At 38.5% G+C, this 13,794-nt stretch overlaps 1 protein-coding gene across 2 annotated transcripts in view; it reads left to right on the forward strand.

The window, feature by feature from the left end:
- tmem198b (transmembrane protein 198b) overlaps positions 1–13,794 on the forward strand; it is a 32,429-nt gene that overhangs the window by 16,915 nt on the left and 1,720 nt on the right. Inside the window, exons 2-4 of one of the 2 annotated variants that reach the window (XM_051897297.1) lie at positions 4,322–4,599; positions 7,130–7,711; positions 10,513–10,715. In XM_051897297.1, coding sequence (XP_051753257.1) covers positions 4,431–4,599; positions 7,130–7,711; positions 10,513–10,715 — 954 coding nt within the window. In that variant the 5' untranslated portion in view covers positions 4,322–4,430. Of the gene's footprint in view, positions 1–4,321; positions 4,600–7,110; positions 7,712–10,512; positions 10,716–13,794 lie in introns of those variants that run through there. The other variant, XM_051897299.1, reaches the window with a different exon arrangement.

Below are 13,794 nucleotides of genomic sequence, written 5' to 3' on the forward strand. Positions count from 1 at the left end.
CTTCAGGGGAATTATGGGCTTGGGATATGCAGAACTACATAGTTTCATAATCTACTCCTCAATTAGTTTTTTGAATGACTAGTTGACTAGTCGGTCTTAAGGAAGCCCTGTATAATTAAGTTGTTTTAGGGCCATGCCCACCAGATCAGACGCGTTTCATTTTTGCATTCAGAAACAGCTGTATATAACACTGCAGAATGAACACAGCTCAACCTTTATAGCTATTGCAGCTTTGCTTTAAAGAGGATGAAGTTTAAGAGACCGCTTCACTTCTAAGAGGGTTTTAGAAAGCACGCAATAATACACACACACACACACACAAACCAAAATCCATTTTTTGGCTCTGAATTAATTCCTTTTGAAATGCAGCTTTTAAAAATATTAAAGTTAAACAAAAATTCTAGATAAATGATTCCATTTTATTCAATATCACTAATCAACTATTGTCAAGTGATTGACAAGTCAATAGCAATTTTTATAAATAAATTGTCCTTTCAGTCAGATCTTTTCCGAAGCAGCTCAAAAGACTGTTCTGAATGATTTGTTCATGAATCACACTGAATCAGTTCAAGCCCGAAACACACCAAGCCGACGCCGACGAGCTAGTGGCGACGAAAGCAGACTGCGGGGTTGGCTCACGTCGGCAGCGTCTGAGTCCAAAGTTGCCCTGACACACCAAACCGATGCTTGACACCCGACGGCCAAGTAGCACGTCCGTTCTGCGCCTGCGTAAGAGGAAATGCCTTTCGGTACCAGCAGGTGGCAGTAGCTGAACAGCCAATCAGAATGATCAGATGGCCCAACTGACCGTTGAGCTCCGATGCCGATTCATCGTCGAATCGGCCGGGGGAAAAAAGCCGACTTCAGCTGACGGTGTGGAACACACTGAGAAAATTTAGTCGGCCGATATAAGCCAAATGAACTTAGTGAGAAATAAATCTGTAAAATAACCGATTTATACTTTTAGATAGCAGTTTCTTAATGCTAAAATACGACTACAGAATCTTCACACAAATAAAGAAGTTATTAAATTATTAGACAGGACTGTTAAACACAGTAAACTAATGAAGACAGCGAATGGGAGCGTTCTCAGCACTGTCAAAATAAAAGCCCCGTTTCTGGGCGAACAGAAAAAATGCCAAATATTGGTCGACTATCAAGCATTTCTAGAGTTGTCAGCTTGTCGCCAACAAGGTCATTAAACCGAGAACTAGGGCTGGGACAATACATCGATTCTCGATCGATACAATTAATCTGGATCGATCCTGATATTGACTCTCTTGAATCGATTCTGAGCTTAGTTTTAACAGCAGATGGCGCTCTAGGCTAGTTTTTAACCGCACACTCTCAAATGCTCACGAAGAAGACTGCTGGACAGCGCTTGTGCGTTCGGCTGAGTCATGCAAGTGGTTAAATGTACTTGCACCTCGGCTCAGAATGCTTTTATGACGCGAGATTTGTAATTCGCTTCAACCTTTTCGAACTTTATGAATGATTATTTTAGATTTAAGTGGTGTATGTAAAGGCAGAGTACGAGTATTTCTAAAGCACGTATAGCAGTGCCATCTGCTGTTAAAAACTAAGCTCAGAATCGATTCGAGAGAGAATTGCGATACATCGGAAAATATCAGAATCACTCTAGATTCTTTGTATCGTGAATCGAGATTTGATGTATTGTCCCAGTCCTACCGAGAACTCTGTTTTGGACATAATGAGCAGGATTACAACTGAAAATCATCTCTTTCAGACAAGTCTGATTAATTTTGAGAAAACAGATGAGTGAACTGACTCGGGCCATTTGGAATGTACTGAGTATTTGACTGATAGGGGTGAAAAGTTACTTTAATGGTTGAAAAGAAGAAATAGTACAGCAAAAACATGCTGGAAATATGTTTATGGCCTGATTTTATAGCTTTTTATCCAAACATGTATAAACAAGTTGGTTTTAATAGCATTTTATTAAACCATTTCATTAAACCTTTTAGCTAAGAGACATAATTTTCGTGTTGTTTATTGCCAATGCAAGGTATTTTTAGCTTCTTAAGGGCTGTTATTATTATGAATCATGGTTGCAACAAACCAGTTCATTGAAATGAATGGTTTAGAACAACCACTTTGCAGTTCCAAATCACTGCTGGTCAACAGTTCTGACACATCACTACTTTTCACTGCAGTGTCAAAGTGCATTTGCTTAAAAAGAGAGCTGGATAAAGAATGAGGAACTAGTATTAGAGGAATTCAAGATGTATGGCTGAGTTCTGTAGTAAACAGTGCCAGAACAATCACACAACTGTCAGAGAATAAGTGGCAATTGATTAGATTGTGATCATTTAGAGAAAGATGACCTGACCACAGAACAGTTATTAGGCATCGTTAAGCACAAAATTAACCACAACTGTGTGACAGAGGAGAAGGGCATGACTGAACAAGCAGTAGGGGAGATAAAGAAAGAGAGAGAATAAAAAAGAGTGAAGTAAAGCAGAGAATAAATAAAACGGCAAACATCTGTGAGTGAGTTATGGCCTTACCTATCAGTGGGGTCATGTGGACATGTTAAATTTCATAGAAGTAGCCTTATATTACCCAAAATCTTTTCCAAAGAGCCTCAGACACAATAGTCAAGTTCAGGGGAAAAGGTAAAGCTGAAGGGCCGGGACAGAATAAGAGGAAGATTAAAAGGAAAACAAAAACACAGTCTTTCACCTCTGCTCTGTTACAGATTGCGAGTCAGCATAATTCTGAACCTGTAAAACTTGAAATAAATATAGGCCTAGGTAACTACAAAGGAGTTAGATTTAATGTTCTACATAGCAAATCTCCACTGATTGATTGTTCTATAGTTGAAAGATTTAAACTAGCTATATTATCGCCCAGCAATAAATTAAAAGTGGGATAATTAGTTGATCCTACTTTACCTGCGCATACAGTATTCTCATATGAAGCAATATACTAATCGTTAAAAGAATGCAATCTCGATTCAAACATCCACGCGATCTCATTCCTAAAATGATCACAATTCGCTTGTGTTTATTAAACCTGACAAAATCACATGCGTTGGCCCTGAGCCAGAGAGAGCAGTCGTCATGTATAGCCTAGGTATGAAACAGCTTCACAAGCAGTATTTTCAACCACACAGTATTGTTATTTTTGTGTTACAAATATTCATGTGATCACAGAAGAACTGGGATTAAAGTTTATAATTCGGATATAAACACTGATGTCTACGGAAGTGATCAAAATAGAGTAAATCACCTTTTGAAAGTAACATGGCGCTTCAAATAACGACTGTCGTTAATCCACCAGGTTGCGACAAGTGACTTGTTAAAGGAGACCTATTATGAAAAATTCACTTTTAAATGGTGTTTGAACATCAATGTGTGTTGGCAGTGTGTGTACACAACCACCCTATAATGATAAAAATCCACTAACTCCTTTTTTTAATCCCCATAAAACCTCAACAGTCTCATAGAACAACCCGTTTTTATTTTCTGTACAATGTGATGTCATATTGTACAGGCTCCGCCCACAACTGCTGACGGACTCTGCCGTATTAGCATAGTTTCCGCCCTGAGCGAGTTGTACACTGTCCGCCATTGTTTTGACGCCAGAGCAGCTGCAGCGACATGATTGTCTCATAAGCAATTGAGGTGTTTTGTTGTTGGATGTAAGGGTGAACATAACAGTCTTCATTTACTCCCGACATCTCAGCTGCTGAAGACGCAGTAGATTGGTTTTGTTTTTGAAGGGAATGCGCCACAGATCTAATATACACATGCGATTTCTGTCCCGGCTGTTAACGTTCACAGACATAACTAACTGTGTTTGTGAACTTTGTGTGTTTTTGACATAACCATGTGGGTATTAAACACGATATGACATGAAAGAGAAGTTAGTTTAATACTCACAAGCCGTGCCGTCTGAAAGCCAGCTTTCTGTGCGTGTGCTTTAGATGTGTGCGCTCAGAAAACCATAAATTAGAAGTTTAAACTGATATAGCTTTAAAACACGTGCACATAATAAACTTTCATGATGAAGAAGAACTGCAATATCCCTGATCGCGATATAGATGATAATCAAAACCAAGCAGATGTTTTGTTAGTATTTGGCAGAGTATCCGATACTGGCAGGAGCTGTTGAAGGGAGTGCTTTCCTGGAAAGGGTGTGGAAAGCAGCAGCTCATTTGCATTTTAAGACACATGCACGAAAACAGCATGCACTCAAAAATGGCCTTTGTGTTCAAGCGCTCATCAGATATGTCCTCAGGCAACTTGTAGTCTTCCAATCTTTATATATAACACATTGATTTTTCTCTCTCTTACAGGTAGATTCATGTGGACACGAGGTGTACCCTGATTTCCCAGCCCCATCCCCTTCCCTCAGTCACCCCTTCCCTACAACCCGTTCGCTCCGCCCAGTGCACTACGGTCACCATGACGTCCACCTTGCAGACCTTAGCCTTTAAGCTGGCCCCTCCCTCAAGAGAAGCTGGCCCAGAGCAATTGGAGCCTTGTAACGATGTAGCGGGACGACGTTATGAGGTGGTCCCCTCGGTGGTCTGCTCTATGTGCTGTCTCTTCGGAATCATCTATTGCTTCTTTGGTGAGTTGAGTCTTCATGTTTATGTATGCATTACCAAGACACATTATTTGTATGTATTACCAAGACACATTGTTATAATTTTATTACAGGTAACAGTCTGTAGATGGCGCATGATCTCATGCTTGCAGTCTGTCCCTATTAGAATTATTTCTCAGTGTTTTGGTGGTGGTTTTAAATTTTTCATTCTGTTTCTGTGTCGAACACATGTTCTCTTATTCTGAGACTTGTTTTTTTTTTTGCCCATTTTTCAATATTGATGAGGTTCTAAATAAGGTCAAAGCTTGTATAACTGTACTGCAGTCTACTTGAGATGGCCACAGATTTAAAGGGAACATATTCTACTTTTTTGTACCATTCAATTTCCCCCCCCTAAATCCACTTATGTTGTTGTTAGTCAACAGCTGCCATATAGAATTCAATGGATGTTTTGGATACTGTACCTTTAAGCCTTCTCTATATTTGAATGGCTACCCACTTTGCATGAGAAATGCAAACAATAGCATTGAAAAATAGGCACTGATGAGAAAATAAACTTTGCAGAAAAACCTGTTGCACACAATTTACCATGTGCCTTCTGTTATCTGATTGATAGTTCATACTTTTTGTAAATAAAAAGCCTTTTAGAATAATTCTAAAAATGTCCACAATTAAAACTACTGAGCTTTGATCCTAAAACTGAGCATTTAAATATCATATTTACATGGCATTTTATTGGGATGTATAGAGTGAAAACTGATATTTATATGAATTTATTGTAAGTGATCTATATAAATAAAATCTACATATTATTGTATTTTATGTCTCTGAATAAAATTGAGGTGGGTCATTCCATGTCAAATCAACCATATTTCAGAAACTTCCCCAGCTCAAATGTTTTATTTTGTTAATATTTTTTCTTAAGAAAGACAAACAAATAAACAAAAACGAAAATAAAATGTCATGTAATGTATATTTACTGAGTAATCCACTATTTAAAAGTACAGCTGATACTTTTTTCTTTCAGGAACTGCTGAAGAACAAATAATGTTGAAACTAGAAATGTACCTGTTTTGCATAGAGTATACCTGTCTGAGTGCCAGAAATATTCTTTTTCCAAAGTAGTATGTGCCTGTAACTCTAAAAGTATTAAAGATATCCTAATATCCTTCTAGATTTTGGTTCTTAATAAACTGTATATGAGCCATAAAAGCTTAATGTATCAAATACGATACAAAACATAAAACACATGCTGCGTCCCAATTCGCCTACTTATACTATGGCCTAAAAGTATGTACTGTTTTTGAGAAGAAAAAGTACATACTTTTGAGTGTGTAGCAGAAGAGTATGCAAGCTTTGGGACATACTACTTCGTCATAATTGCGTCTTTAACTGATGCTCTTTTGCTTAGTTACGTGCAACCTGTCACTGTTTAAACTGCCCTGTCAATCATCTTGAAAATCCTCCACATTCAATTAAATTTAATTTCCTACTGTTTCGGAGAGAAATGTAGTCGCACGTTGATCTGCCAGTCATGGGTCTTTGATGCAGAGAACTCTCCTCATGTTTACATAATGATGCGTTTAAAAGTTAATGACCAAACGCATCGTTATAAAAAGTTCACAATGCTGTTTTAGATTAAATATAATGTGGATAACATTTAAATATGTTTTCGTCAGGTTAGATAGGCTACTGATTATTAATCACTCAAACCCCTTTATCTAAACCGCTCTGCTTACCCGCCGGTCTCGCACATGTTTGTAGTTTTTTAACACTTTCTATTCGTGTTTGTAGTTCTGATCAAATCCTCATCCACAGCACAATGGGTTGTGGGCAATATTAACCATTAGAGTGTTCACGGTATGTTGAGAAATCGAGTCCCCCCCAGGAATCGGGTCTCTTTTAGGACCCCAAGTGATCCCATTGGTTCATTGGGGGGTCTCGATTTCTCATGACACCGGATCTGCACTTCGGATTCTAACTGGGAAAAAGTAGACCATCTGGGTATCTTTGGAATACTCATTTCAACATACTATGATTTGGAACACACACATTCTAATTTCGAATACTATTTAGGACAGATAGTATACAAATTGGGATGCAGCAACAGACTTTTTATTTATTTTTTTATTTTTTTACATTTTTTATTTATGTGTCAGGCTGTACAGGGTTAAATTACACTTTAGCAAATCTCAAAATGAACATCCATTTTCATAATGCACATAATGCACTTTCTTTTTTTTTTTTTTTGTGATTTTATTTTTATTTAATACCCTGTTATTTTTTAGTATTATATATGAAAGTTATAATCCTCATTGAATCAACCTCAGAGTCATAGCTGTGTGTTTTTTTTTTTTTTTTTTTCTCCCACTGACAACTATGGAAAGTGTTGAACTGCTAATAAACTGCTATTCTTGAGCTGTGAAATCAGCCACTCTGTGCAAATTTCCAGTATTTATCCATCACAGATGTCTTTCTCTTCTCCCTCCTTCACTCTTTTGCACATTTTTTCACTCATTCAACTCTCACCTCCAGTTCTCTTTCCCTTTTGCAGGTTACCGCTGTTTCAAGGCTGTACTCTTCCTCACGGGTCTGATGTTCGGTTCTGTGATCATCTTCCTGCTCTGTTACAAGGAGCGAGTATTAGACACACAGCTGAGCGTCGAGGCCAGCGTGGGCATCGGGCTGGGCATCGGCACCCTGTGTGGCCTGGTGACTATGCTGGTACGGAGCGTCGGGCTTTTTATGGTGGGGCTGCTCCTGGGCCTGCTGGTGGGCATCGGGACCCTGATAGGCATGGAGGAGCTGTCGTCCAACCCCCCGCGGTCAGTGTGGGTGCCCCTGGGCGTGCTACTGGGGCTGGGCATGCTGTTCGCCGTCCTCACCCTGCAGTGGCAGAGATGCTTCACCACGCTCTCCACGGCCGTGTTCGGGGCTGCGGTGATAGTCGTGGCCACGGATTATTTCGTGGAGCTCTTTGCACTTGTGAGGTACATTTACGAGCGGGTGAAAACGGGCCCCCGGGAGCCGGTGTGCTGGACTACGTGGGTGGTCCTGGGAGCCTGGCCTGCTCTCGCCCTGCTGGGTGTTTTGGTGCAATGGAGAGTGACGGCAGAGGGCTACTCCCACACGAAGGGTGAGTCAGGGACGGCCGGAGTGTTGTTTGGAGTATGTGACACAGTGTTCTTGTAGATTTACTGTACCGGAGAGCGAGAGAGAGAGGTTTGTATGAATGTGTGTGCAGCACGGCAGATGGTTCCTGTCTGTCGGTGTGCTCTGAGGCCTGTGTGACAAATGTTCACAGAAACAATCATGCAGAGCAGAGCATCAGGTCATGGAGAGGCTCTGTCTGTCTGTCTCTCCAAGGCAGTTTCCAGTTCAGTAAGCTGAATGGTTTTAATGTCAGATTTCTTAAAGAAAGAGTTTACATGAAAGTTCTGGCATTATTTCACCCTCATGTCATTCCATTTTCCATTGAAAACAAGAGGAGACATTTAGCAGAACGTGCAGAGTGCTCTTTTGAAAGTGAATAGGCACAGATGCTGTCAAACTCCAAAAATAAGACCATAAAAGTAGTCTATACTAATTGAAACATGGCTTAAGGCCCGTTCACACCAAGAACGATAATTATAAAGATAACGATAAAGATATAGTTTTAAAAATCTTTCTAAATATAAAAGAATAGCACTGTCCACACCACAGCTATAACGATAATGACATAGAGAAACGATATCATTGGGATCACTTTCAAAACTATTTTTTTCCAACTGTTGAACAATAAAACACTGACAGCCAATCAGAATCCGTTCTAATTTAAGGGCCTGCGCATTTAAAATGGCAGACGACATTGCGGAGAAGTTAATCACCGAGGTCCAGAAAAAGCCACCACTGTTTGACAAGTCAAACCCCCTTTTCAAGGATACTTTAAAGAAAATGGATATATGGAAAACAATCGGTCATACCCTCAGAATAAATGGTGAGAAGTATTAATGATGAGATGATGCCAGGCTAACAAACAGTGTAAAATAAAATGACCTCAGGTATCCAGCGCTAGTTTCGACAACATTGTCTATCTTCCTTTGAAGTTGCAGTGAAAAAGACTAGGTGTTGTTTTTATTCCACTATATTGACTTTGTCAGCTAAATTCACTGTTAGATTAGATCGATTACACTAGCTATTTACTCGAAACATAGCATGCTGAGGACATCTGCTGGTTAAAGCCGTGTAAATGCAGCAAAAACATGTTCACACTTTGAAACTGCAGCGCATGAGCTTAGCATAAACAGACTGTTATTGTTCGTTGGTGTGGACGCAAATATAGTTATCGTTCTTGGTGTGACTGGGCCTTTATTACTGTAAATATCAATAGCAAATGCTGCGATTTTATTACATAATAAACATATGCACAGCGGGTTTGAGAGCAAAGGCACTGTGTTCATGTACACTCGTGCAGCTCATGATCTGATTTTTTTTTCAGTGTCTCCGAGCAGCTTGGAATAGTTTATAAAGAGAAAAAGCTTTAAAGTCGGCATTAAATGGAAATTCACTCTATATATTTTCTACATCAAGTTATAGTTCTTATTGTGAACAATTCATCCATGCATGCTTAATTTTTTTTAATGTTTTTGGCCTGAAAATCCAATTAACAAACAATGCATGGAACCAAGTTACGCCCTGCATTTTTTTCCTTTTTCGATAATCTGTTGTACTCGGATTTACGTCACAAGACAAGAAAAGAGCTGTCTCGACTTCCATTTCATTGTGAATTTAAGAGCTCCCTGCAGTTTTCAACCAAAATAAAAGCTTGGTTTGAAAGAAATAAATATTAAAATTGTAATTTTGCAATTGCACTAGAAAATAGAAATTAATAATAATGATGTTATTTTTCTTAAATACATTATTTTTATTTTACTGTATTATTGCAATAGTTTAGGGCTGCACAATTAATCGAATTTCTAATCGTGATTACAATTACAGATGCCACAATTATGTAATCGTTCAAAGGCGCAATTACAAAAAAACGGTGCAAAAAAAAAAAAAGTGTCCACTTACATTATTCTGCATGCTTAAGATGTGTTTTTTTTTTTTCTTTATTTCTTTCTTTCTGCAGGTTATCTTAAGGGTTTTATCCATTGTTTTAATTTTAGTTTTAGTATAACATTAAAATACCATGCATATTTTTACTCTTTTTTTTTTTAAGAAACTAAACCAATATATAGTTGACATTTGAGGCTTAATGCTACAGAAAAGCAATAAAAGCTTCAGAAAGAGTGTTTTCAGCTTATGTAAAAATTGCAAGCACAATTTTTATCCGAAAAATTACAACTTTTGCACTATGTTGATATTTTCCGCTATGTTTCTCGTAACAGGGCATGCTGTTTCAAGATTATCAGTGAATAAAGAAGTAAATTTCATTGACTACATTTACATACACCTAAGAAAATTCCAGGGTTTTTGCAGAAAGCCGCTTTCTAAAACATCATTTAAACACAAACTCTGTTTTCTTCACGCCGTTTCAGGGATTAAGAAAGCAGTTTTACACCTGGGTTTGTGCAAGAGAATGCGGCTTATTTGATCATGTAAACATATGTAGGTTTTTGAAGAATGTGCATGACTGTGGAAAAGAATGGATGATTAAAGTAGAGGAAAAATGTGGAGAAAACCGCTTACTGGTGGAGCCACATGTGTACGCAGGTTATAGTACACCACCAACACAGTGCATGTAAACATACTCTAGTTCATCGCATTAAAGCTATTGAATGGCTTGGGAATAATATATCACATGACATACCACATGTGTGCTGTATTACCTTGACAGGGTTCGTTCCCATTCACTGTAGTTGTATAGAAACAGTTTTAATTTTTGAGTGAACTGAGCCTATAAATGTTCAAAATGTACGTTACTGTTATGTAATGCACTCTTTCTCTCTTTCTCAGTGATGATCAGTCGTCAGCAGCGGCGGGTTCAGCTCATGCGTATTCGTCAGAAGGAGGAGAGGAGGGAGAGCAGCAGGAAGAAGAAGAGGAAGCAGCCGCAGAACTCACACCACACACATGCTGCCAAAGCCCTGCACCCAGAGCCTGCCTACCGCAGGAAACCCAACCCTATACGACGCTTTGATGGAGATGTACTTTCTCCTGTGAGTCCACACACACTGTCCTATACATGCATACTTGCTCAAACTTATACACATTTACTGGAGGGCAGGGTGTGAAATTAATGGGGCTTTTGACAAAAAAAAGTGACAAAAATGCCACTGAAACTTGAAATGTGATTGCAAAAGAATGCCGTCTCAGTGAATTCCTTGGAGTTTTTTTTTTTTTTTTTTAGCTTAATTATCTGGATGGAGAATTTATTTAACCCTTTACCGGTGTGATTAGAACGTTTAGTGCGTCATGTGATCAGCTGCTAAATTCAAATCCGCTTTTGTGCTTTGACTGGCGCTGAGCCAGAGAGACTTGTCATATCACAACTGTTCAGTGTTTTCAACCACATTTTGTTTCAGACATTTAAATACACATAAGTAAACATTTATAGTTTGTAAAATACACACTGATGTCTATGGAAGCAGAAAATCTATGAGAAATAATTGAAGTTGAACCCTTTCAAACATAATTTAACAATGTGTTTTATGTCAGAAACACATTGGGTAGGTAACTATAAAGTTTATTGTATTCTTCTCCCAGTTCACCGGCCACTTACTTTCATGACTTTTAGAAGTGAATGAATTTACCTGTTGTAAATCTTGCAGACTGATTCTGTGCATTGCAACATAAACTAACATGAAGGCACTGATCAATTAGCATGATCATAAATGTGTGTAAAAGACAAAATACATTTATTTACATATATTTGAGAAAATCAGATATTTCACAATCTAGTTAAGTCCCCCTGTGGTGAAAATCAAGTTTTTATTTGTTGCTTATGTTTATGTGGTGTTTTTAATATGCTTTAAGACAAACCATGGGCAAATTCATTAGTCAACACCATTGCTGAGTATTTTCTGTTTAAAACTTCAGTTTCAAAAACACAGTTTGAAATCGCTGGTATGTGTGACGTCACAAACTACTTTGTAACCAATCACGACAACGTGCGGGCGGGCTTTAGCATATCATTAACTATGAGTCTCAAGAGAAGGTTATCCCGGTATATTTTTCTGTTGATATGAAAAATCGTGTAGATTTAGCAATATAGCGGGTGTATGATGTATATTACGATGTTATGATGAACTGCCTTTTTCCACTGACATTCTGAGTTCAAAGTGTTTCTAAGGATGCTGATTGTTAGAAGGCAGCTGTCTGACTTGCGAACGGGAACATGGTTTGTGTAACATTAGCAACACATTATTAGCTGTTTGATAACGAAGTCAAGCAAAAGACTAATACTAATTAAAGCTGCAAGCAGCAACGAAAGGGCCCTCGCACCTGGGACCACCGCCACCCGATGGCCTTAGGAAAACAGTGAATAGTGGGCGACATGCATGTAAGTGAGTAAATACTGTTTCGTGGCGTTTATCGCATACATTAGCACTTAGCCAAGGGTTGCATGATTTAATGTGTTTCTAACATGATTAGTACTTCATGGCATGTTTAAATGTGTTTCTGGGAGTGAATTACAGTGTAAAGCATGCCATTTCCTGTTGCCAGCAGGTGGCACTATGACTAGCTGAATATTGGCATGTAGATGTTTTTAGGCCAGGACTTTTATCACACTTGTGAAGTTTGGGGCAGATCGGACACTGTATGCCTGAGTTACAACAACTTCTTGTTTCATGGCGAAACATCAGACTTTGTCAATCCGCCACGGACACGAAATCTCAACGAAAACTCAAGATCTTCGCAATTTAACATTGCTAAGGCCTTAAGATTAGACTGACAACATAATGGTGTTTAATTTCTGTGAGGAGTTCATCACAATGTAAAACATGATTTTTCCCGTTGCCCACAGGTGGCGCTATGACTGTAACTGAATATTGCCATGTAGATGTCTTCAGGCCAGGACTCTAATAAAACATGAAGTTTGGGGCAGATCAGACATTGTATGCCTGAGTTACAACTTCCTGTTTCATGACGAAAACTCAAGATCTTCGCAATTTATTGTTGCAAAGGCCTTTAGATTAGACTGACCAAATATGATGTTTATCTGATAACATCTCTAGGAGGAGTTTGTTAAAGTACAACGTCTGGAAATGGCAAAAACTGCAAAAAATTTTGCAAAAAAAATTCAAAATATCTCACTTCCTGTTGGGTTTACAGATTTTGCACCCAGGGACTTTTTTGTAGGTATTGGGCTGTTACATGTGTGTACCGAATTTCATACCTGTACGTGAGACGTAGCGTGAAGGGCGCTTAATTTAAATTTTGTAGGTGGCGCTTTCAAGCCATTTTGCCACACCTAATTCTGAAACCCATATTAGATGTAAATTTTCACCACTTCTGACGCGTGTGCAAAGTTTCATGAGTTTTCGAGCATGTTTAGGCCCTCAAAAATGAGATTCATTTCGGAGAAGAAGAAGAATCGACTGAGCAATTATAATAGGGTCCTCACACCATCAGTGCTCGGGCCCCAATTACCGTTATGTGTCCGACGTTGTAAAAACTGATACCATTGTGCAGCGTTTACCTCAGTAAGTTGACTGAGTGGATCTCTGAGCTGTGCGAGTGAGTGGAGGCGGGGCTAATTAGCATATTCATAGATCCGCAAATACTAAATGAGGCAAGGGTGTGGAGTTACATTCAAGCTATTTTAAGGCATGAAGAAATTTTTTCCACAGGAAAAAACATTTAAATATGTCATTTTAGTGATCAAAGATGAGTTTTAAGGGATAAAAATATTGACTACAGGGGGACTTTACCAAGTTTTATATTTTGAATAGAAAGGAAAAAATGAAATAAAACTGTTTTGTTTAATTTTTTTTCCACACTATTGTGGCAGTCATCATTTACAAAAGTTGTTCCAAAATCCATCAGACTTTCATTCATCTTCGGAACACAAATGAAGATATTTTTCTCTCCATTAAAAGTATGTTCACCCAAAACTTCAACAAAGAGACACTTTAGTTTTATATGATGATGAACAGATTTAATCTCGTCTTTTATTAACATATAAACATTGATCAGTGAGTGATGTTTACAGCATTCAAATTTGGTCACTGAAGCTCAAGCATGCTTTCTTGACATGCCAGAACCAATGAGGTTTGTTCTCGCAAGTACGGTTAA

This window comes from Ctenopharyngodon idella, chromosome 6 (assembly GCF_019924925.1).
Source record: "Ctenopharyngodon idella isolate HZGC_01 chromosome 6, HZGC01, whole genome shotgun sequence".
Classification (NCBI taxonomy): domain Eukaryota; kingdom Metazoa; phylum Chordata; class Actinopteri; order Cypriniformes; family Xenocyprididae; genus Ctenopharyngodon; species Ctenopharyngodon idella.